At 49.2% G+C, this 23,440-nt stretch overlaps 2 protein-coding genes across 2 annotated transcripts in view; one reads left to right on the forward strand and one right to left on the reverse strand.

The window, feature by feature from the left end:
• ccdc178 (coiled-coil domain containing 178) overlaps positions 1-18,842 on the reverse strand; it is a 723,212-nt gene extending 704,370 nt beyond the window's left edge. The window contains exons 1-2 of the mRNA XM_085993953.1: positions 18,510-18,842; positions 17,178-17,261 (exon numbers count right to left, since the gene is read on the reverse strand). Of these exons, the coding sequence (XP_085850079.1) occupies positions 17,178-17,244 (67 nt within the window). The 5' untranslated portion in view covers positions 17,245-17,261; positions 18,510-18,842. The remainder of the gene's footprint in view (positions 1-17,177; positions 17,262-18,509) is intronic.
• An 82-nt stretch (positions 18,843-18,924) lies between these two features.
• Positions 18,925-23,440, forward strand: part of LOC147114852 (putative Polycomb group protein ASXL3) — a 440,803-nt gene continuing 436,287 nt past the window's right edge. Inside the window, exon 1 of the mRNA XM_085992855.1 lies at positions 18,925-19,199. Within this exon, the coding sequence (XP_085848981.1) occupies positions 19,146-19,199 (54 nt within the window). The 5' untranslated portion in view covers positions 18,925-19,145. The remainder of the gene's footprint in view (positions 19,200-23,440) is intronic.

The following is a 23,440-nucleotide window of genomic DNA, read 5'->3' on the forward strand; positions in this document are numbered from 1 at the left end:
ACCCATTGTTCCTGTCATGAAGCGTTTGTTGAGCAACAAGCCGGGGGAACCTGGGAAGGTTCGCATCTGTGGCGATTTCAAGATCACTGTTAATCCGGTTCTTCACACGGTGCAATATCCGCTTCCGCGGATTGAAGATATATTCGCTTCGCTGTCTGGCGGGAAACACTTCACCAAGATAGACCTGGCGCAGGCGTACCTACAGATGGAAGTTGATGAAGCGTCCCGCCAGTATCTCACGATCAACACACATAAGGGCTTATATCGGTATAATAGACTGGTTTTTGGAGTGGCATCGGCTCCAGCGATTTGGCAAAGGGCCATGGAGCAGGTATTGCAGGGAATTCCAGGCACACAATGCTACCTGGATGACATCCTGATTACAGGAGATGATGATAAGGATCACCTCGCGAATTTGGAGCAGGTGCTCACCAGATTGAAAGAATATGGGCTCAGAGTTAATCGCCAGAAATGTGAGTTCTTTCAAAAGCGAATCTCGTACTGCGGCCACGTCATTGACCAGGAGGGGCTCCATAAGTCACCTGACAAGATCGAAGCTATTGTGAAAGCTCCTGCTCTGGAAAATGTATCCCAGTTGAGGTCGTTCCTTGGGTTGGTTAACTATTACCACAAGTTTCTTCCAAATTTATCCACGGTGTTACACCCGCTGAACACTCTTTTGCAAATGGGAATACCATGGAAGTGGAGCGATGATTGTAAGCGGGCTTTTCAAAAGAGCAAGATCACCTCTAAGGAAGTGTTGGCTCACTTTAACCCAACGCTGCCTATTCGCTTAGCTTGTGATGCATCTCCATATGGTATCGGGGCAGTGCTCTCACATAAGTTTCCAAATGGCTCGGAAAGGCCAGTCGCGTTCGCATCCAGATCATTGACCTCCGCAGAGCGCAACTATGCTCAGATAGATAGGGAGGCTCTCAGCCTCGTGTGGGGAGTTAAGAAATTTAACCATTACCTGCAAGGCCAAAAGTTTACGCTGCTGACAGATCACCAGCCGTTGGTTTCCATTTTCAACCCTAAGAAGGGTGTTCCGGTGATGACGACGCAGAGGCTTCAGAGATGGTCCCTTTTCCTAGGGGCACATCAATATGATATCGAATTCAAAGGTACAAAGCAACATGGTAATGCTGATGGGCTGTCGCGCCTGCCACTACCTACAGCGGAAGAGGCACCGGTAGTTGACCCTGTCGAGATATTTCACTCGACCATCATCGAATGTTTACCAGTCACCAATGCGGGTATTGAGAGACCCGAAATGACCCGACACTGTCCAGGGTCTACGACTTGACAGTGAAGGGACGGCTAGCACATGGCGACCCACTGTTACCAGCATTCTCAGCCAGACGAGAACAGCTGTCCGGATGTCAAGGAACATTGATGTATGGAACAAGGGTGATTGTTCCTCCTAAATTAAGGGAGAGAGTTCTGAAGGAATTGCATGAAGGTCATCTGGGGGGAGTCAAGATGAAAAGTCTTGCTAGGGCTTATGTGTGGTGGCCAGGTATCAACAAACAAATAGAGGATCTGACTAAAAGCTGCTCAGGGTGCCAAAAAGTTCAAAATGCACTTCCAATTGCACCGCTGCATCCGTGGGAATGGCCTTCAACCCCATGGCAATGTGTGCATATCGACTTTGCAGGTCCATTCATGGATTCCATATCATCCGGCTACAAATGGGTTGGCCGAGAGATTTGTACAAACGTTCAAAAAGGCCATGAGCGAAGACCATATTCCACTACAACACAAGGTGGACAATTTCCTGATGGCATATCGAAACGCCACGCATGCAGTGACAAATCAAAGCCCTGCCATAATGTTCTATAACAGGAGGTTGCGGTCCCGGTTGGATTTGTTAAAACCCAATGTGCGAAGGGAAGTCGAAAACAAGCAATTCCAGCACGTAAATAACAAGGCCACTCGGAGTTTCGAAATAGGACAACCAGTGTTGGCCAGGGACTATAGGGGGGATAAATGGCAATCCGGAACAATTCGTGCCCGACAAGGACCCTTGATGTACATGGTAGACGTTGGAGAGAACGTAATACGACGTCATGCTGACCAACTTGTGGAATCGAGAACAAGGGTCGACCCCATGTCTACGGCAGAGACACCAGTTGAAGAAGTTATTGAGCCTGTAGCATCTACCTCAGACTCGAGCGTATATGATGATGTTCAATCCATAGGAGATCAAATGGATGAGTCACCCCAGCAACGAGAACCAGAGACCCCTGAAAGGCGTTATCCGGCCCGGATCAGGAGGCCTCCTCAGAGACTGAATCTTTGAACAGTTTTGTGTGAAAATTGTATATATGTTATCCATGTAATGTTTAAATTGGGGTGTACACTGTTAAGCTAAAAGGGGAGGAATTGTAGTGTATGTAACCTGTACCACCTTAAGAGGATACCGTAAGGTGATGGACTACTTTTTGATGGCTCCTGTACATTGTAGTACCGGTGGTGACCACACCGGTATATAAACCCTGCGGAGCAAAGTGTATCCCAGTTCAGCCCTGAGCCTCAATCACTAAGAGTCTTCAGTGCATTTCTGGCTGTCTCAGTCAGCAGGAGGAGAAGGAGCAGCCAAACCAAGAGAGTGGAGAGTGGAAAGTGGTGGTCTCCTGACCAGGAAGAGGAGGAGAGCGATAGGCCACCACCTCCACCTCCTCCACCATCATCACAGCAACTGAGGTGCCTGGAGAGATAGGATAGGGGAGGAGAAGGAGAAAGGAGGCCAGCAACAACACCAACCAGGGGAGAGGCCTTTCCATTACTGCCTCCCCAAATTGGCCTCCACTTCAGGAGAGGGAGAGAGGGGAGAGAAACAACCAACAACCACCAACTGTTTGGAAGGAGGGAAGAACAAAATCATCTCTTCTGAACATCTACAGATGGGTGCTTTTTGGGGCACTCTCCCAAAGACTTTGTATTTTAGGTGGGGGGAGAAAAGAAGAAACAAGGCCGGATCATCAAGGGGTGTAGTGTGTGTGTGTGTGGCTCTTGTTAAAAGCTAGGCCACGCACACCACTAATAAGCACCCCTTCTATTGCCTGGCCTGGGAGAGCTGGAGCTGCCTAGGTGAAGTCTTTAATTCCATTAATTGCATCGTTAAGACCTGCTGCAGGACTGAGCCTGGGCATCTCCAGCTTTCCCAGGTGAAGACATCTACTCCCCCTGCCAGAATACCACCACCACCAAAGACTTTTAAATCCCATCGGAGAGTGCACCCCTGCCAACACCCACCCACCATCCTGAGTGGCAACACTGCCCTTGCGGCCTCCCTCCTTCCCACCCCTCTCTCTCTCTCTCTGTGTCTCTCTCTGCCTATTTCTCTGAGGCACCTCATTTTCATCTCTTTTTATTAATTGCCTATTGACCAGAGGGGAGAAGGCCCCTCTCCCAATTTCAATCAATAAGGGGGAGAGGTGTGCCTTCAATTTAAACAGCTCCCTCTGCTCAATAGAGGACCAATAAAATGCCTGAGGCCGTTAAAACCTTCAGGCCTGTGACTTGGGGTGAGTGTAGCCCTTATAAAAGCACCCCAGAATGGCGACTGCATCTTCGCCGGTGGCGGGGCAAGCCAGGACTTATGCGGGAATGGCAGCCACAGCCACAGCTGCTCCCGCTGCTTCTGCTGCCCCGTCACCATTCAGATTAATAACAAAAAAGCTTGGGGTGAAGAGCTACACTCACCCAACTATGACCATTGAGTCCTGCGTTAAAGCCATGGCTGGGGTTGTCAGCCCCTCAGCCATCGTCGTGGCCTCAAAAATGTATGGGAAGGCTGTGTTCTTCCTGGGGTCGGAGCGGGCGGTGTCCCTGGCCATCGCCAAGGGGCTCACCGTGGGCGGGACCTTCCTGCCGGTGGATCCTCTCGAGGCCACCGCGCAGAGGATCGTCATTTCCAACGTCCCGCCCTATGTTCCTGGTGAGCTCCTCCTTCCCCATTTACGTCAACTTGGGGAGGTGAGGTCGGGGATCACACCCATCCCGCTCGGCTTCCGGGAGGCCAGCCTTCGCCACGTCTTCTCCTTCCGGCGCCAGCTGTTTATCCAGCTGGCGCGGGAGGAGGACACCGACGGGGCGTTCGTCGTCCTCCACGAGGGGACTGCCTATCGCGTCTTTTGGACGTCGGACGGTGTGCGGTGCCATGCCTGCAAAGAGGTGGGGCACATTAGGAAAATCTGCCCCGCCTCCAAGGCCGCCGGATCATCTCGTGCGGCCGAGGCTGGCGCCACCGCCGCTCCTCCCCACGGATCTGCACACGCGTCGAGAATGTCTGATGCGCGGTTGACGTCGGGGGCCGATGCCACCAAGGCCTCCGGCGGGGGGGGAGGGAGCGTGTCCGGCCGGAAAGAAGGCGCGGGGGAAAAATAAACACCTTAGGGCAGGTCACCCCGTGGATGGCCAGCCCTTGCCCCTTGAGCCCCTTACACCCGCGCTCCTCGCGGAGTTAATCGGGGCAGACGCAAGCGGGAGGGGCCTCGTGCCCGAGCCTGTGGCCGCAACCGCCGCAGCGGTAACGCCGATACCTGCGGCCGGGCTCGGGCCCGAGGAACCCGACAAACCTGCTCTGCCGGAGGGAGCTGAGGAGGAGGCCTTTGCAGACATGGGGGTCTCCCTCGCTCCCTCCGTGCTAAAAAGAAGGCGCGACCCCCTGGAAGAGGAGGAGGACCGGGAGGAGGAAGGTCCCTCCGAGCAGGGGGAGTCGTCGCCCGCCGCTGGTACTGCGCCCCCCCGCTGTCGTCATCACCAGCGATCGGCAGGGGTCGCCTGTCCCTCGGGAGGCTGAGGCAGATGTGTCTGTCCGGCGCGTGCCTCCCGGGGATGGGGACGAGACCCTGCCCGTGGGGGGGGTCGCGGAACAACCCGCGGCGGAAAATGAAATTGACATTCTATCGGTGCCGTTACCCCTCGCCGGGTCGGGCGGCCTGGGGTCTGGGCCGGGCAAGCTCGGGAATAATGAGCTCGCCCAATGCGACCCGGACATCTCCCAGGGGCTGCTCGACCTGGTAGAGGTTTTTATTCAAAACACCCCATCCGCTGGGTCGGAGGTTGGTGGCGGGGAGGAGGATGGCCCCCTGGCTGCGTCTCTGGTGCCGGACCCACTGGAGGAGCTGGGAATTGTTCTCACCCCGGTTTCTCCAGTCGTTCCGGCGTCTGGGACGGAGGGGAGCTCTGGCCCAGCACCCCTAGAGGAGCCCAGGGAGGAATCCTCTGTCGCCGATCCTGGGGGTGGGATCCGGGCGGATGCGGGGCTGGCTGGTGCGGCCGAGCCGTTCGCTGCGCACTGCGCGGCGGACGGGTCGGCCGCTGGTGACGACCCCCTGGAGGAGGATGGGGACTCGGTGATGGGCACGGAGGACGATTCGGACTCCAGCGCCGACGAGGCGATGGATGACCTCGTGCCCCTTGCCGAATCTCCCCTCATTCCCGTAAGGGAACTCCGGGATTTTATGGCCACGTGCCTGGGTCGGCGCAATAAGGTCCGGCTGGCCCTCGACAGGTGGTCAGAGCTGACGCTGCTCATCGTATCCGTCCGCGCCACCGTTAAGATCATGGGCGCGGATGAGGGTGTGAACCCGCTCGAGCTGCGTCGGCTCAGAACGTTTCTCACTGGGCTGCTGAGGAAGTGGCGGCTGATCAGCGGCTGCGCTTCCTCCCGCCGTTAGGTGTAGGTAGAGGTTGCACTATGCTTCTGACATGAAGATAACCATAGCCAGCCTCAACATCAATGGCAGCAGGAAGGCGCGCCGCAGATTCAATAACTTCTCGGTCCTTCGGGACAGGAAGTATGCGGTGTGCTTCCTGCAAGAAACCCACACCGTTCCGGGAGACGAAGCCACGTGGCTCCTGGAGTCGCAAGGAGGGGTCAGCATGAGTCACCTCTCCAACAATTCCAGCGGGGTGGCTATCTTGCTGGCCACGCATTTTCAGCCGGAGATCTTGGGGGTCAAGGAGCACGTGCCGGGCCGCTTGCTCCAGGTCACTGTTCGCCTGGGGGGCGTGCCGCTCCATCGAGTGAACGTGTACGCCCCTCAGGCCGGTGCGCAGCAAGTGCGCTTCTTTCAAGAAGTGTCCGCTCTTCTGGGCTCCATCGACGTGGGCGAGTGCGTCATCCTCGGGGGGGATTTTAACTGCACCCTTGAGGCGAGGGACCGTCCGGGACCCCCGCGATGCCCGGCGGCTATGGAGAAGTTGAGGGACCTGGTCGGGTCCTTCGACTTGGTGGACGTCTGGCGAAATCTTCATCCCGACTCCAGCGCCTTCACTAGCGTGAGGTCTGGAGGAGGAGGGTCCAGAATCGACCGCCTCTACATTTCCCGGGCGTACATCTCCTGTGTTCCGGCGGCTTCCATGCGGCCGGTGCCGTGCACGGACCACCACCTGGTGTGGGCGGAGCTCGTTCCGCTGCGCGCGCGGGGGGGGATCCGCGTACTGGCACTTTAACAACCTGCTGCTGGAGAACGCGCGGTTCCGGGATTCATTTCGGCGGTTCTGGGCCGACTGGAGAAGGAAGCAGGGGGGCTTCCCCTCCTTGAGGCTGTGGTGGGACGTGGGCAAGGCTCACGTCCGTCTCTTCTGTCAGGAGTACGCGAAGGGGTCGACCAAGAGGCGGGAGGCCCGGGTCGGGCAGTTGGAGAAGGAGGTGCTCGACCTGGACTCCCGTCTAGGTCAAGTCATCGAGGACCTGGCCCTGTAGAAGGTGTACGAAGAGAAGAAAGGCGCGCTGAAGGACCTGCAGCTCGTCGGGTCCCGAGGCGCGTACGTGAGGTCGCGGATCCAGCTCCTGCGGGACCTGGACCGCGGCTCCCCCTTCTTCTACTCGCTGGAAAAAAGACGGGGGGTCCGTAAGCAGCTCTTGGGGCTGCTGGCCGACGACGGATCTCTGGTCTCGGATCTGGAGGGAATCAGCGCGGAGACCCACGCCTACTACGGGGCTCTGTTCTCTCCGGATCCGTCCAGCGAGGATGCGCGCAGAGCTTTGTGGGAGGACCTGCCGAAGGTCAGTCCGGAGGGCGCCGAAAAATTGGACGCTCCGCTAAGCCTGGCGGAGCTGACCGGCGCCCTCCGCCAGCTCTCTAGGGGAAAGTCCCCGGGGCTGGTCGGGCTGACCGCGGAGTTCCACAGGACGTTCTGGGACGTCTTGGGGGCGACTACGCGCGGGTCCTGGGGGAAAGTTTGGCGACTGGGGAGATGCCCCTCTCTTGGCGCAGGGCGGTCATTGTCCTGCTGCCTAAGAAGGGCGATCTCCGCCTCCTTAAGAACTGGCGCCCGGTCTCCCTCCTCAGCACGGACTATAAAATCTTTGCCAGGGCCATGTCTGCTCGCCTTGGCACCGTGCTGGCCCACATGATCCACCCCGACCAGTCCTACACGGTCCCGGGCCGGACCATCCACGATAACATCCATCTGGTCCGGGACCTGGTCCACCACTCCCAGAGGGCTGGTCTGTCGGTCGCCTTCCTCTCCCTGGATCAGGAGAAGGCATTCGACAGGGTGGATCACGAGTATCTCTTCGGGACTCTGTGCCCATTCGGGTTCGGGACGTATTTCGTCGCCCGGATCCGACTTCCGTACGCCGCCGCAGAGTGTCTGATTAAAGTTAACGGGTCCTTGACGGCGCCCCTTCGCTTCGGGAGGGGGGGTGCGTCAGGGATGCCCCATGTCCGGTCAGTTATACGCCATTTGCGTGGAGCCATTCCTGCGCCTCTTGCGGAAGAGGTTGACGGGACTGGTTCTGCAAGGGCCGGGCGTGGAGGTGGTCCTCTCGGCTTACGCCGATGACGTGCTCCTCACGGTCACGGATCCCGCTGACTTGCGGAGGATGCGGGAATGCCAGCAGATTTACTCGGACGCATCCTCTGCCAAGATCAACTGGGAGAAATGTTCCGGACTCCTGGTGGGTCAGTGGCGGGTGGACTCCCTGCCGGAGGAGTTCAGGCCTTTCGCCTGGAGCACCACGCACCTCCTCTATTTGGGAGTCTACCTTAGCCCTGCCGAGGACGCCTGGCCGGCGAACTGGCAAGAGCTGGAGGCCAAAGTCACCGCTCGCCTAGGACGCTGGACAGGACTGCTCCAAGTGTTGTCCTACAGGGGTCGAGCGCTGGTCATAAACCAGCTGGTGGCCGCCATGTTGTGGTACCGGTTGGTCACTTTGATCCCTCCCTGCGTTTGTCGCTAAGATGCAGAAGAAGCTCATCGACTTCTTCTGGGACAAAAGGAAGCACTGGGTCTCTGCCGCGGTTCTGTGTCTCCCGCTTAGGGAGGGCGGTCAGGCGCTGGTGTGCCTTCGCACCCAGGCTGCGACTTTCCGTCTTCAGACGCTGCAGAGTTACCTGTACGTCGAGAATCCTCCGAGATGCTGTGCGCTGGCGACATTTTTCTTCCGCCAGCTGCACGGCCTCAATTACGACACGCAGCTCCTGTTTGTGAAAGTGGGCAGCAGGCGTGCCGACCTGCGGGAGCTGCCTGTCTTCTACCAGGAACTGCTATGGGTTTGGAACTACGTCGCTTCCAGGCGGAGATCTCCCCCATCAGGAGCGGTGGCACTCCTTCGGGAGCCGCTGCTCTGGAATCCGCACCTCCACGAACGCGGGTTCGGGCGGCTGGCGGAGGGCAGGGCTGTGCCTGGCGGGGTGACCAGAGTCGGGGACCTGCTCGATGGCGGAGGAGCGGGCTGGATGGCGCCGGAGGAGCTGGCGTGGCGCCTGTCCTGGGCCAACGTCCGGCTCGCGGCCGAAGCCATCGAATCGGTGAAAGCGGCACTGGGACCCGACTCCACTAGGTGTATCGAGGCGGCTCAAGCACGTGGAGCGATCCCGTCCGAGCTTACCCCCGTCCGGACGGAATTCCTCATCGGCGCCCGGCCCCGAAACTCCCCTCGGGAGCCGGCGCCTCACAACTTGAGCCGTCTCGAGGAAATACCCTCCGTGCCTTTTCATTCCGCGCGGAGGGGTTTCCTGTACGGGCTGCTCCTGCACACTCTCCACTTTGCCATCTTTGTCTACTGTCCGGACACGCCTTGGCGTGGCGTCTTGCCGACTGGCGGTGGCAGAGGTCCCCAGTGGAGGGCTCTCTACGCGGGAGTCCTCCCTTGTTCCATCAGGGACTTGGCTTAGAGGGTGTTGCACGGAGCGGTCCCGTGCAATAAGGTTTTAAGTAGGTTCACGGACTCCCAGGCCGCCTGCATTTTTTGCAGCCTGGAGGAGTCCGTGTTTCACGTTTATATGGAGTGTGAGAGGTTGCAGCCCCTCGTTCACTACTTGAAGGGGCTGCTCCTCAATTTTTGGTTGCACTTCAGTCCCACGCTCTTGATCTACGGTCACCCGGTGCAGAGGGGAGCGGACAGGCTGGAGGACCTCCTTGTGGGCCTGCTCCTGGGCCTGGCTAAAAGAGCAATCAATTGGTCCAGGCAGCGGGTGGTCGAGGGGGTCGTCCAGCCGGATTGCCTGCCTCTCTTCCGCAGCCATGTTCGCGCCCGGGTGGCCCTGGAGGTGGAGCACGCGGTGTCCGCCGGTGCGCTTGAGTATTTCCGCAACCGGTGGGTGCCGCGGGGACTGGAGTGCATCGTCAACTCGGAAAACCAAATTTAAATTTGATTTGTTAAGGTTTAGTTAAACTTTTGTTTATTTACAGTCCAATTGGGTTTTTTGGGTTCAAACAAAAAGAGGACCCTCAATCACTAAAGACCTGTTTAATTATTTCTGTAGTCTGTGTCCTGTTTGTATTGATTTCTATGTGGGTTCAATGATGACACATTCATGAAAGAGAATGTCTTTTTATCTAAAGTACGTTCAACTCAGTTAACAGCATTACAGGAGACACCATCTTAGAGATCCATCTAAAACGAAACTAAAACTAAACTCTGCCTCTCTCACATGCCCTCTGCTGGTAAGGCATAAATAATCAAACAGGCAAATATACTGGTAAGGCATCATAATCAAACAGGCAAATACCATCACTATTTGCTGATATCATTACATCTCCCTTTCTTAAAACAAAAGTATTTTACTTTTATCTAACAACATGTTTTCTTTGTATTACTCTGCATTTTAACTGTAACACTTAATGAACTTACATTATCATTATCATTATCAAAGTTAGTTAACCTTGTTTTGTGTGTTCACATGAAATATGTAAATACACTAGAACTTGAAGAGCGAATAAGATAACATTACTTCCTTCTATAACAAGAGTCCTTAAACTTGCTCAATGAGTCTCTCAGGAGGCTTCACGTGTCTTGAGGATTTTCTGATTGATTGTCCTTGAATCTGAGTTGTTGTCTCAGATGATGTGTTCTCAGCTGTGTGATCAGGTTGTTCAACAGTATCAGTCTTTTCACCTGCTGTGTGATCAGGTTGTTCAACAGTATCAGTCTTTTGACCTGCTGCGGCTGGTCCCATGAGAAGATCCCGATGATTTCTTCGCAGAACAGCACCCTCATCTGTCTGAATGGTGTATGATCTTGGTTGAACTTCACTCAGGACAGTTCCCTTCTGAGTCCATGTGTTTGTTTTGTCTTTGAACCTTACTTGGTCACCAGTGTGGAGTTCAGGTAGGTTTTGTGTTCCTCTGTCATAGTAGTACTTTTGCTTTTCTTTCTGTTGTTCTTTGAACTTCCTCACTTTCTCCCCCTCTTTTGTTTTCAGGAGGTTCTCCGGGATGGGTAGGTTTGACCTTAGCAGACGTCCCATAAGGAGTTGGGCTGGTGACATACCACACTCGAGCGGCGTTGTGCGGTATATAAGCATGCTCTGGTAGAAGTCAGTTCCACTGTCTTTTGCCTTGTACATCAGTCTTTTCACTGTCTGGACCGATTTTTCCACTAGTCCATTGGACTGTGGAAAGTGAGGACTTGACGTTGTGTGGACAAAGTCCCACTCTTTGGCAAAGTGTCGGAAACTTGCATTGTAAAACTGGGGTCCGTTGTCTGTGAAGACCTCGCTTGCCACGCCATGTCTGGAGAATATGGCTTTCATACATGTTATCACAGCATCTGCAGTGGTGGTGTACAGTCTACAAACCTCTGGATACAGGGAGTAATAGTCTGTGACTACAAGATAGTCCTTCCCCTGACATACGAATAGGTCAGCGCCTACCTTCTGGTAAGGTCTGTCTGGCGCTGGGTGTGGCTTTAGTGGTTCTACCAGATTGCTTGCTCGATATTTCAGGCATATTGTGCAGTTTCACACCTCATTTGTCACATCTTGGTTGATTCGTGGCCAGTACATCACCTCTCGTGCTCTTTTCTTACACTTTTCGATTCCCAGATGTCCTCCATGGATCCTTTTTAGCATCTCTTTTCTCAGACTCTTTGGGATAACTATTTTACTTCCTTTGTAGATGATGTCTTCGACCACTGATAGTTCCACCCTGCAGTTCCAGTACTCTGCCATGTCAGGTGAGCAGTCTTGCTTCATGTTGGGCCATCCATCTAAGATGCTTTTCCTCAGTCGTCTCATTGTTTCATCTTTGTTTGTCTCAGTCTTTATGAGCTCCATTTTTGCATCTGCTATGGGCAGTGCACTTGTGATCATGTCCACGTAGGCGTTCACTTTTTCATCCATTGTGGTGTTTGCGGGCTCACTTGGGTCAACAGCTCTGGACAACGTGTCTGCTGTATACATCAGCTTACCCGGTGTGTACGCAACATTCAGTGTATAGCGTTGCAGCCTGATCATCATTCTTTGTATTCTAAGCGGACAGCTATTTAGTGGCTTTTGGAACAATGCAATCAAGGGCTTATGGTCAGTCTCTACACTGATTGCTTGTCCTGACACAAACTGGTGAAATCTTTCACAGGCGTATGTGATGCTGAGCAGCTCCATTTCTATTTGAGCATATCGCGTCTCCGCGTCTGTCATTGAGCGCGATGCATATGCAATAGGTTGCCAGTAGTTATATTTTTGCAGAAGAACGGCACCGAGCCCACTCTGTGATGCATCTGATGATATCTTGATGGGTCTCGCTGGGTCATAAAACCTCAGAACTGGTTCCTCTGTGAGCAGTTTCTTTAGATCGCTCCATGACTTCTCATGCTCATGATTCCATTCCCATTCTATGTTCTTTTCAGTTAGTCTTCTCAGTGGCGCCATCTTTTCTGAGAGGTTGGATATGAATTTACCCATATAGTTGATCATTCCATTAAACATCTGCACGTCCTTTTTGCATTGTGGCTTTGGCATATTCTCAATGGCGGACACCTTTCTGGGATCTGGTCTGATGCCCTCACTGCTAAGGATATCTCCCACGAATGTCAGTTCTGTCACTCCGAGCTGGCATTTCTCTCTATTCAGCTTCAGGTTTGTTTTCCTTGTTGCTTCCAGCACTTTTTTCAGTCTCTCATCATGCTCAGTTCTCATGGTTCCCCATACTATGATGTCATCCATTGATGTATCAACTCCCTCCAGGTGCTCATATATCATATGGATAGTTTTGTGATACACTTCAGGAGCTGAGGCAATGCCAAATGGTAACCTTAGGAATCTGTATCTGCCAAATGGACTGTTGAACGTGCACAGTCTTGAACTTGCCTCGTCCAGTTTCATCTGCCAAAATCCTGATGATGCATCTAACTTGCTGAAATACTTTGCATTTGCAAACTGTGACATGATTTCCTCACATGTAGGAAGCTTGAAGTGCTCTCTCTTTATTGCTCTGTTTAGATCTCTTGGATCCAGGCAAATTCTGAGCTTTCCATTCTTTTTTTCCACAACGACGAGGGAACTCACCCACTCAGTTGGCTCATCTATCTTCTGAATCACGTTCAGGCTTTCCATCCTGTCCAACTCTGCCTTCAGTTGCTTTTGAAGAGCAAACGGAACTTTTCTGCATGGATGTATGACCGTTGGCATACTTTTATCTACTCTGATCATGTGTTCTCCTGAAAGGCAGGCTAGACCCTGAAATAGGTCGTTGTACTCTTTCATGAGTTCATCATAGACTGTCTCTCCTTCGCTTTCCACAACGAGGACTCTCTTTACCAGGTTCAGTCTCTCACAGGCTATTAAACCTAGTATGGCCTGCACATCCTTTGGCACCACGATTAATGCTAGCATGTGCTCTCTGTCCTTGTGTGTCACTTTGACAATGCATCTTCCTTTCACTGGTATATCAGTACCTGAGTATCCTGTCACTTTCACTTTTATTCCATGTATCTTTGGTCTGGGTCTAATTTTCTTAAAATCAGTCTCTGATATCACATTAACTTGTGCTCCAGTATCCAATTTAAATGGAATGTGTATGTCATTCACTTTTAGTGTCAACATCCAGTCTCTTTTTTCTTTTTTGTTTTCAGACACGACATCCACATAGAACTCCTCTATCTCGCTTTCATCTACTGCATGGACCTTGCTTTGTTGCGCTTGGTTCTTACAGCAACGGGCATAATGGTTGTTTCTGTTGCAACTATTGCATGTTTTACCATATGCTGGACACTTTTTTGGTGTATGCTGTGTACCGCATCAACTACATGACTTTCGATTGCCCCTTTCATTTTTGTTCGCTGGCCACGCCTCTTTTTTCACATTGGCGCTTTTTGTTAAACGGTTTGTGTCCGTTCTTTCTCACTGCATCCACGTTGCAGCTACTGTCACTGAACAGCTCCTTTGCCTGCGACTTCACAGTCTCTGTAGCCCTACACAGTGCTATGGCTTTTCCCAGGTCTAGATTTTGCTCTCTTAGCAGTCTTTCCCTTAGACCATTATCTGGAATACCACACACCAGTCTGTCTTTTATCAGCGAGTCTGTCAGTCCCCCAAATTCACATGTTTTGCTTCGGTTTCTCAGTTCAGTCACATACTGATCAATAGTCTCTCCCGTTTTCTGTACACATGTGAAAAATCTGTGCCTCTCAAACGTCACGTTACGTTTAGGTATGCAGTAGGCCTCAAACTGTTCCATTATTTTATCCAGCTTCATTTTGTCTCCATCAGCAGCGAATGTGAAGTTATTATACACCTCCAGCGCTTCATCACCCACGACATGTAAGAACACTGACGCTTTCATTTTATCACTTTTCTCGTCAGCTCCGATTGCCGCTAAATACAACTCCAAACGTTGTTTGAACCTCCTCCAATTTTCAGCCCAATACCTGTCAACTGAAGCTTCGCCAGTGGGTGTAATCCTTCCATTTTTCACTTCGTTAGCTATTCTCCAATGGTAAGTAACGATGTTCTCTTTTGGCTTGCTAATATGTGGAGAGCTGATTTAACTTCAGATTTTTCCTCTTCATCTCTTTCAATCACTTCTGACACCATCTATTGGTTTGTATGTGGGTTCAATGACGACACATTCATGAAAGAGAATGTCTTTTTATCTAAAGTATGTTCAACTCAGTTAACAGCATTACAGGAGACACCATCTTAGAGATCCATCTAAAACGAAACTAAAACTAAACTCTGCCTCTCTCACATGCCCTCTGCTGGTAAGGCATAAATAATCAAACAGGCAAATATGCTGGTAAGGCATCATAATCAAACAGGCAAATACCATCACTATTTGCTGATATCATTACACTGTTATTCAGCATAACTACATTTGAAAACACAGACTCAACATGCACCATCTCCCGTCATGCTGCAGGCCAAGTGAGATTACAACTAGTGCACTCATGACTGGGAGCAATGGGCTGACCAGAACCCTTGAAGTCAGAAGCAAGGTCTTCTCCACTTGCAGCACCAATCCCTGTCACCTCACCAACTTTAAATAACTCTAGAAAGCTGCAAACACTTCCACAAAAATTACAGAGTCAGTAGAAATTAATCAGCAACTGACCTGAGAGTGGTTGATGATCCCTTTAAATATTGCTAATGGTGGGCCTGTGCAACTGCTGAACACATGTTCAGCTGTACGAGGTTAACACAGGGCATTACTTCCAGCATTGAGGACGAAAATGACAGTGCTGGTGTCAAATCAGCATTACGCACTGATTGATGTCACGATCTGCTTACTCTACATACTTCTGGTGCACGCTTCCAGCACCGACACTACTGCCCTCACCAAGATGGTGTCCGTCACGGCCCGCAGCAGAATTGTGCGCGCACTGTTCGGACGCCATTTTCGACCCAAAGCAGCACCCGTAGCGCATAAATAACGGGCACTATGCAATCGAATTTCTAGGCCTATATCTCTTACCTTCTAATTTATGATTTGCTCTTGTTTTACTTTGACCCAATCAACAAAAAATGAAATATGAGAGACACATGACAGAAAGTGCAGGCAGGCACACACTTTTCAATATTAATGTGTTTTCTTCTTTCAACTATATATGCTCATCAAAAAATTATTACAACGATAGAAACAATCAATACAAGGTAATTCTATTCAATTAAATAGATTAAGTGGTTTAAAAGTTCTCATTATTGAAACACTGGGATTTAGAATTATACGAACAAGTTACTTTAGATTGACTGCTTGTTCGACCTCCTGTGCTGGATGAGCAAATATTTCCTCCAACTAAATACTGGGAAGTCCGAAGATATGGGGGGAATTTTAATGTTCAGATGCGCTGGGAGCGGGAGGCCTGGTTGCGCGCAGAAACCCAGAAGTCCGGGTCTCCCCACACGCTGTAGAGTTTTAACTCCACAATGTGCAGGTGACGTCACTGACAGGTTCCCCACACAGAAGTCAGCCTGATTGATAGGTTGGCTTCCAGTCATGCGGAGAACACTGGAGAAGAGGCCGCAGCCCCAGGTAGGTCCGAGTCCTGACCCTGGGGGGGTGGGCGGGGGGGGGGGGGCGATCCCTGGGGGGAGGTCCAATCCCCAGGGAGAGTGGCTCCGATCCCTGACTTCACGAGGGTCGGATTGCCAATCCTGGCGGGGCAGTCAGATCTTGGGGGGGGTGGTGTGGGAGTGGGGGGGGAGATTTGTAAGAGTGGGGTGGTGCTGATGGTGGGGGAGCTTGGGAGGCTGAGGGGAAGCACTCCTGCTCCTCCCGGCCCACAAGGAGTGCTCCACAAGGCTGTCCTCGCCTCCCTGCAGGTTAACTCTGCGGCTTCCCGCCTCATCATATTTAAAGTACCAACTCGCATCCCAGGATTCAGATTTTTAACACTTTACCCTCCAACCCGACCAAAACCCGGCCATTTTATGGGGTTGAAATTCCACCCATTGTCTTCAGTCCCCACCACAAATTCCGTTCCCTAGCCATCGGCGACATCCCTCTCCCTGGCAACTGCCTGAGGCTAAACCAGACCGTTCGCATCCTTGGTATTGTATTTGACCCCGAGATGAGCTTCCGACCATATATCCGCTCCATCACCAAGACCGCTTACTTCCACCTCCGTAATATTGCCCAACTCCACCGCTGCCTCAGCTCATCTGTTGTTGAAACCGTCACCCATGCCTTTGTTACCTCCAGACACGACTATTCCAATGTTCTCCTGGCCAGCCTCCCATCTTGCATCCTGCATAAACTTGAGCTCATCCACAACTCTGTTGCCCGTATCCTAACTCACTCCAAATCTCGTTTACAAGTAACCCCTGTGCTCGCTAACCTACTGGCTCCCGGACCGGTAACGCTTCGATTTTAAAATTCTCATCCTTGTTTTCAAATCCCTCCATGGCCTCACCTTTCCCTATCTCTGTAACTTCCTCCAGCCCCACAACCCTCCAAGATCTCTGAGGTCGTCCAATTCTGGCCTCTTGCCCATCCCCGATTTTAATCACTCCATCATTGATGGCCGTGACTTCCGCTGCCTAGGCCCCAAGCTCTGGATTTCCCTCCCTAAACATCTCCGCCTCTCTACCTCTTTCTCTTCCTTTAAGATGGTCCTTAAAACCTAACTCTATCTGTCCTATAGCAAAATAATGCAGATGCTGGAAATCCAAAATAACAACAGAAAATGCTGGAAAAACTCAGCAGGCCAGGCAACATCCGTGGAGAGAAAATAGAATCAACGTTTCGGGTCTTGACAAAGGGTTTGACCCGAAACGTTGACTCTATTTTCTCTCCACGGATGTTGCCTGGCCTGCTGAGTTTTTCCAGCATTTTCTGTTGTTATTTCTATCTGTCCTAATATCCCCTTATGTGGCTCGTGTAAAAGTTTGTTCGATAATGCTCCTGTGAAACACCTTGGGACGTTTTACTATGTTAAAGGCGCGATATAAATGGAAGTTATTGTTGTTGTTGTTTATCTGTGAAAACAAGGTACCTACCTAGTGGCTGAGCAGATACTCTATTGTTAGACTGACTTAACAGTTGCACCTCTGCAATTATGTTCATGTATGTGGATTTGGTTCCTATTTAAAAACACAAAACATGTTTCCTCTTAAAAATTATTGCACTAAAATTGAAGTGCTAATCTGTACTTTAATATTGACATTTGAATAGAATTATAGAATGATACAGCATGGAGGCCAATAGTGTACAAAGTGTACTACTCACAAAACTTACATCAACTTTAAGAACAATATAGGTTTACCTCTTTCCCCCAAAAACTGAACATATTACCATGACTAAGAGAACTTTCATAGTATAAACAGAATGGCAGGTACACAATTAATATTGTATTCAACTCAAGACCCATCAATAAAACTCATTTGCAACGTTGATGTTAAGTTGGTTACTCAATTAATATTTCCAGTATTTAATGTCTCCCTACAACATATCCTCTCTATGTGCAGTGGTGCACATTTCAATATTTATAGAATCATATAATGATACTGCACAGAAAGAGGCCATTTGGCCCATCATGCCTGTGCCGGCTCTTTGGTAGGGCTATCCAATTAATCCCGCTCCCCTGCTCTTCCCCATATTCATGTAAATGTTTTCCCTTCAAGTATTTATCCAATTCTCTTTTGAATGTTACTGTTAAATCTGCATCCACCACCCTTTCAGGCGGTGCATTCCAGATCACAGCAACTCGCTGTGTAAAAAAATGTTTCCTCATGTCGCCTATAGTTCTTTTGCCAATCAACTTAAATCTGTGTCCTCTGGTTACCAACCCATCTGCCACTGGAAACAGGTCTTTAAGATAATGAAAGGGTCTGATAGGGTCGACAGAGAAAATGTTTCCACTTGGCATAAATATAAGACAGTCACTAATAAATCCTAAGGAATTCAGGAGAAACTTCTTTACCCAGAGAGTGGTAAGAATGCGGAACGTGCTACCACAAGTAGTTGAGGCGACTAGCATAGATGCATTTAAGGGGAAGCTAGGTAAGCACATGAGGGAGAAAGGAATAGAAGGATATGGTGATGGAGTTAGATGAAGTAAAGTGTGAGGAGACTCGAGTGGAGCATAAACACCGGCATTGACCAGATGGGCCGAATGGCCTGTGTCTGTGCTGTACACTCGTTGTAACAATCACTATTTTGTCAAAGGCACAATCGAGGAATTTGGTCCATCCTCAAGAAAATGTTTCATTCAAACTACTTTCTGGGGGTGGAGGGGGGAGAGATGGAAAATAATCAATTTAATTAAAGACTTAACTCACAATTAAAAACTCATAGAACTAGCTAATCCCTGCAATTTCACTGATACTTACAACACACGTCCCCTGGCTGCTTCTTGCAGCTGTGAGCAGTCAGATCGCGCTGTATTTCTGCCGATGAAACTGCTGAATGTTTGGGCTTCGCACTCAGACAATCACCCGTTACCAGGCAGCGTCGGTAACCAGGCAACGGCGCCGCCAACACACCGAGACAGGGCGTGGCCACCCCTCCGACAGCCATCTTTTCAACAAACGCTGGTTTTCAGTAAAGCGCACCTTTATGTACGAGAAATCATCGCTCGGAAGTGATTCCCTAGCCACGTTCTCCGGCTTTTAACCTCAACTCTTTTCAATAATAATTAACGAATGACTCCGAAAAAGATATGAAGTCTTGTCGTAATATCGCGAGAGGCGAGTGGTGGGGGGGGGAGTGGTAAGCCGGGTGCCTGACCTTTGACTGGGGCGGCGCCAGGGACGCCGGGTATTGTATTGTTTTGGGTGGGCTGGGAGGAGGGGGATGGGATGGAAGAGCTGTCAGCTGGAGGGTGCAGGCGGGGGTAGCCGTGTACTGTATGTGTTAGTGTGATTGTTGTCTTCTAGTGTAGTCCTTTGCTCTTTGAGTGTCCCGTTTTTTTCCGCTCTTCCCTAAAATAAACAATTATATATTCTGAGTGAAAAAGGAAAAAAAGAATGAAAGACAAAAGGAAAAAGAAGGACCGCACTTGGGCTGAGGCGGCCCGTTTGGTATGCCTTTTTTCTTCTTTTATTTTTAATCAAATCCAGGTCAGGTCAGAGCCCAGCGGATGCAGCAACTGCTGTTGTCTGCCTAGGGCTTTGTTTACTGAGTGCATCAACGAAACCGGGCTCTTGCTTCCTAAAGTTTTTATTTTTTTTGAGATAATGCAAAGAATCTTATAGGAGTAATTTTAAGATAAACTAACCTTCTAACCTTCTAGAATGGTATGTTAGTAGGTTACAGTTACATATATTGTAAAAAAAAGCAAACAATAAATTATTGGTGTTCTCAATCTTGTCTACAGTGTTTACACTTGATTACAATATTAATTTATTGAGCTGGATGATTAAAGAGCAAGCATGAATTTTAGCTAGTAAGAACAGATCTTCCTTAAACTACTGTAGTATATGGTAAGAGCAAATATTGTGCATGGTAGTACATATCCAGCTAGCATATTGCCACACAAAAATCACTCATTTTCTCCTGTCACTTAATACTGCCATGTTTACATCACATTAACAAAAGCAAAGCCAAAATACAACAGTGGCAATAAAGTTTCAAACTTAAACAGAAAGAGATAGAAACAAATATAAGGTACCTTAAATATAATTTAACATTTTAATCTAATTTAATATAGCCACTAATTAAATTAATTTGGGTTGCTTTAGTGCAATTTTTGGTAGCTTATAGCCTTCCAGCACAGAAGATGACTGTAATGGCATAAAATGGCAGTCTCACTTAGAGAAGCCAGAAAGATGACTAAAATGGAAAAATTAACATTACAACAGCAGAAGTCCTGAGGTTGGGAGGGGAAGCACATTATTGGGCAGAGTAGATCGAGCTTTTCTCTGCATCTGGCTGTTTTACGTCTGACCTGACTGCATCGGGTACCCAAAACTGAAAGATTGTCTATTCACCAGCACTGACAGCATTTGCCTTTATAAGCACAAAAATTCATCTCACAAAAAATAATTAATTGTCTTGGATTTTAGCTGCATATAAGTTTTCCTCCAATTACTGTTGCATGTGGATTTTGGATTGTAGAATTTGTGAAGGAAACTCAAGAAACAAAGTAACATTGGACTTCATATTCTGCAAGTTCAAGAAGTGGTTTTATTTTTAGGTAAAACATAATTTACAAGTTCTGCACTTTAATTATACCACACATTAAATTTAGAGATGAAATGCAGCAAATAAATATCTTTAAATTTACAACGCAATTGTGAAAGCTAGAAGGGTGGCAGACTGATTCAGACGTAATGTGGACTGAACCGTTAGTTTAGGTTGTACTGCTCAGATCACATTGCATAAAGCTCGTGAAACAGATCCGGTGAAATGGAAAGAAATCAGATAGAAATGCAGTGACAGAGTCATCGCCAGATTAGAAGCTTAAGCATGCCCCGGTAAGAGGTCTTACGTGAAATTCTTCAATTGAGGTTTAAAGAAAGCCATGAAGCTGTGGAAGAAATATTGAGACAGGGAGGAGAGAATGTGTGACCATAATAAGTGATAGATGAGCAAGAACGATAGATTGAGAGTTACACTGACGACAAAGGGAGAGTCTTCTCAGGAAAGGGACAATAGAAGAGGTCAAGGTTTTCATTCTTTTGAGTTTTTTTTTAATTTGAAAGTCAAATGTCTTAAACATATCATTGGGGTTGTAAATTATATTTATTTTAGATGTGAAATGGCTGTACAGTCAAAAGACTTCTCTGTGCATTCCGGAGTTTCCACACCTCAATTTTTGAATGCATTACAGTCGGGAAACAATTGTGGGCCTGATTGAACTTGATCGAACGCAAGTGTTCCAAAGAAGTGTCCACAGAAAAATAAGCATCTTTTTCAGATCCACACGTGGTAGACAAGGTTGAAGTACAGTCTTGGTGTGCAGATGACTTCATAAACTGCTTGAGCATTACTGTGACAGTTTATGACCTGTGAATCCCTTAATTGTGTTACAGTCTCATAGGCAAGAAGATCTGCTATTTGTGGTGTTTAGAAATTGGCATGTGGGTTATTTAAGTATGTTGTTCACTTTCTGCATTGTAGGTGACGGTGGTCAATATTGACATTAAAAACATAGTCTGGGGGAAAAATTGGGTGAGTAGCGCCACCTGTTAGCGCCTAAAGAGGCAGTCAGTGGCTGTAGCGCCACGCTGCGCTTCCCGCGATATTCAGCAGGGGCGCTAATGGTGGCGTTAGCCATTTGCGCTGCGCCGCCACCGATGACATCATCGGTGTGCGCAGCGCCCCGTTTGCGATATTTGGTAGTGAACGGCGCGCGCCCAGTTCACGGGGCCTTACTGTGCCGGCAGCGGCGCAAGTTAAAGTGGAGGTGCGGGGCGGCCGCCTGCCAACACCTCCGTCCCCGGCCTCCTGACCCCCCCCCCCCCCCCCTCCCGCGACATTGCCGGCTGTTTCCCGAGAGCCCGGCACTTCTCCTTGGTGCCGGGCTCGTTTGCCGGCACTCGCGAGCGGGGATCGTGCTGTTGCAGGCCCCTCCCCCTTAACAATGGGAGGAAGGCCTGCAGTACCGCAGCGTGCTGTGCCACAGCGTGTGGTGCTGCGGCACATTGCGCTGCGATATTCAGTTTCGGCGCCCTAAGAGGGACGCGGAGCACCTCGAGCCTCGCCCCGTCTCCCTCTAGGGGCAATGGAACTGAATATCTGACGATCGCTAAAGCCTCGAACGCTGCGCTAAATCCTGCGCTCAGGCAACTTTTGCGCCACTTTGGCGCCCCAACCCAATTTCTAGGCCAGTATGTTAAAATATGACACATACCCCTTCATTTAAACACTGCCTGGTTACAATCATCTCTTTTAAGATTTTGTAAAATGTGTAGATAAAGTTTGTATGCTACGAAATTTACAAGGAAGCTCACTGACAATGCCATTTACTACAGTTACTAGTTTGACACCAGCATCTGCTTCAGTGTGGTACTGGCTGAAGCTGTTGAGTTAAACTACCAGCTCGACATGACTGTATTTTGGAAAAGTAGAATTTGAGGCATGCCCATTTAAACAGATATGTAAAACTCTGCTTGGAATACCAATTATGTTTTTAAAGCTAATAAAGACTCAATTATCTTGTTAGCCCTTTACTATCATTAAAAATTGTCATTGAGATTTTTTTACATTTAAAAAATAAAGCTAAACAAGGTCGGATGCATTTCTGACATGTGGAAATGCATCTCCATGTTTAAAAATTTCCAAACCAAATTACTCAGAAATCCACACAAGTAGAGTTTTTGTTTACGTGATGTGGAGTGCATGCACTCTTGCCCATTTGGATGCAGCTCACTTGCCGAAATCCAGACAACTAAGTTACAAGTTGGCAGAACCAAGTGTGCACAGTTGTAATGCCAGCTAAAATTGCATAGCCTATCAACACAGAGCATTGATAAGGTTCTCATTGCTTTGGTTTTATAAATGATTTCAAAACTATAGTGCATGGAATTTTAGGAAAACATATCCCTGCCTGAATATTGGATGTTTATAGTGCCCTGGTTGACTATGCAGAGAAAATTTGTGCTCAACAAAGTGAGTGACAATTGCATTAGGGCTCATGAGATTTATGCAGATAAATAAAGTTCAGAGCTCCCACTAGATGATCCAAACAGTTCTTAACTCAAAATAACACTTAAACCCCAGTGTAACATTTTTCATTTTCCACACCGATCATCATTATTGAGTAAAATTGGCCACATGCAATGGTGGTAATTATTGCTGAATTATAAACAGTTTTATGTGGTCCACTGAGAATTCAACTCAAATTCATTTCAGCAGAACCCTAGATGGCCATTCATAAAAAGCAAAATTTAATTTCATTAATACAATTTGAGATTCCAACCCAGGTTCCAAATGTGAAGGTCCATTGTTTTAATTCAGTGTTTCACACATAGTGTGCATGAACCATGATTTCTGGTTGGTTTCTGAACCTTTCCAGAAGTTTTTCCACCTGCTTGCTCCGTTGTGCCCCTTGCCCTGACACTAAGAGGCAACACAGCATTCAGGACTCCTGGTTACAGCTGCAAATCAGGTTGCCTGTCCCCTAATTATGGATTTCCCCACGACTAACGTGCACCTCTTCCAGTATAATGAAGAGTGCACAAAAGCAAGATACTGCGGATGCTGGAAATCTGAAATAAAAACAGAAAATGCTGGAAATACTCAGCAGGTCAGGCAGCATCTGTGGAGAGAGAAACAATTATCATTTCAGGTCGATGACTTTTTGTCAGAACTGGAAAAA

Source organism: Somniosus microcephalus, chromosome 7 (assembly GCF_052327205.1).
Source record: "Somniosus microcephalus isolate GS21.2 chromosome 7, FLI_Smic_1.0, whole genome shotgun sequence".
Lineage (NCBI taxonomy): Eukaryota > Metazoa > Chordata > Chondrichthyes > Squaliformes > Somniosidae > Somniosus > Somniosus microcephalus.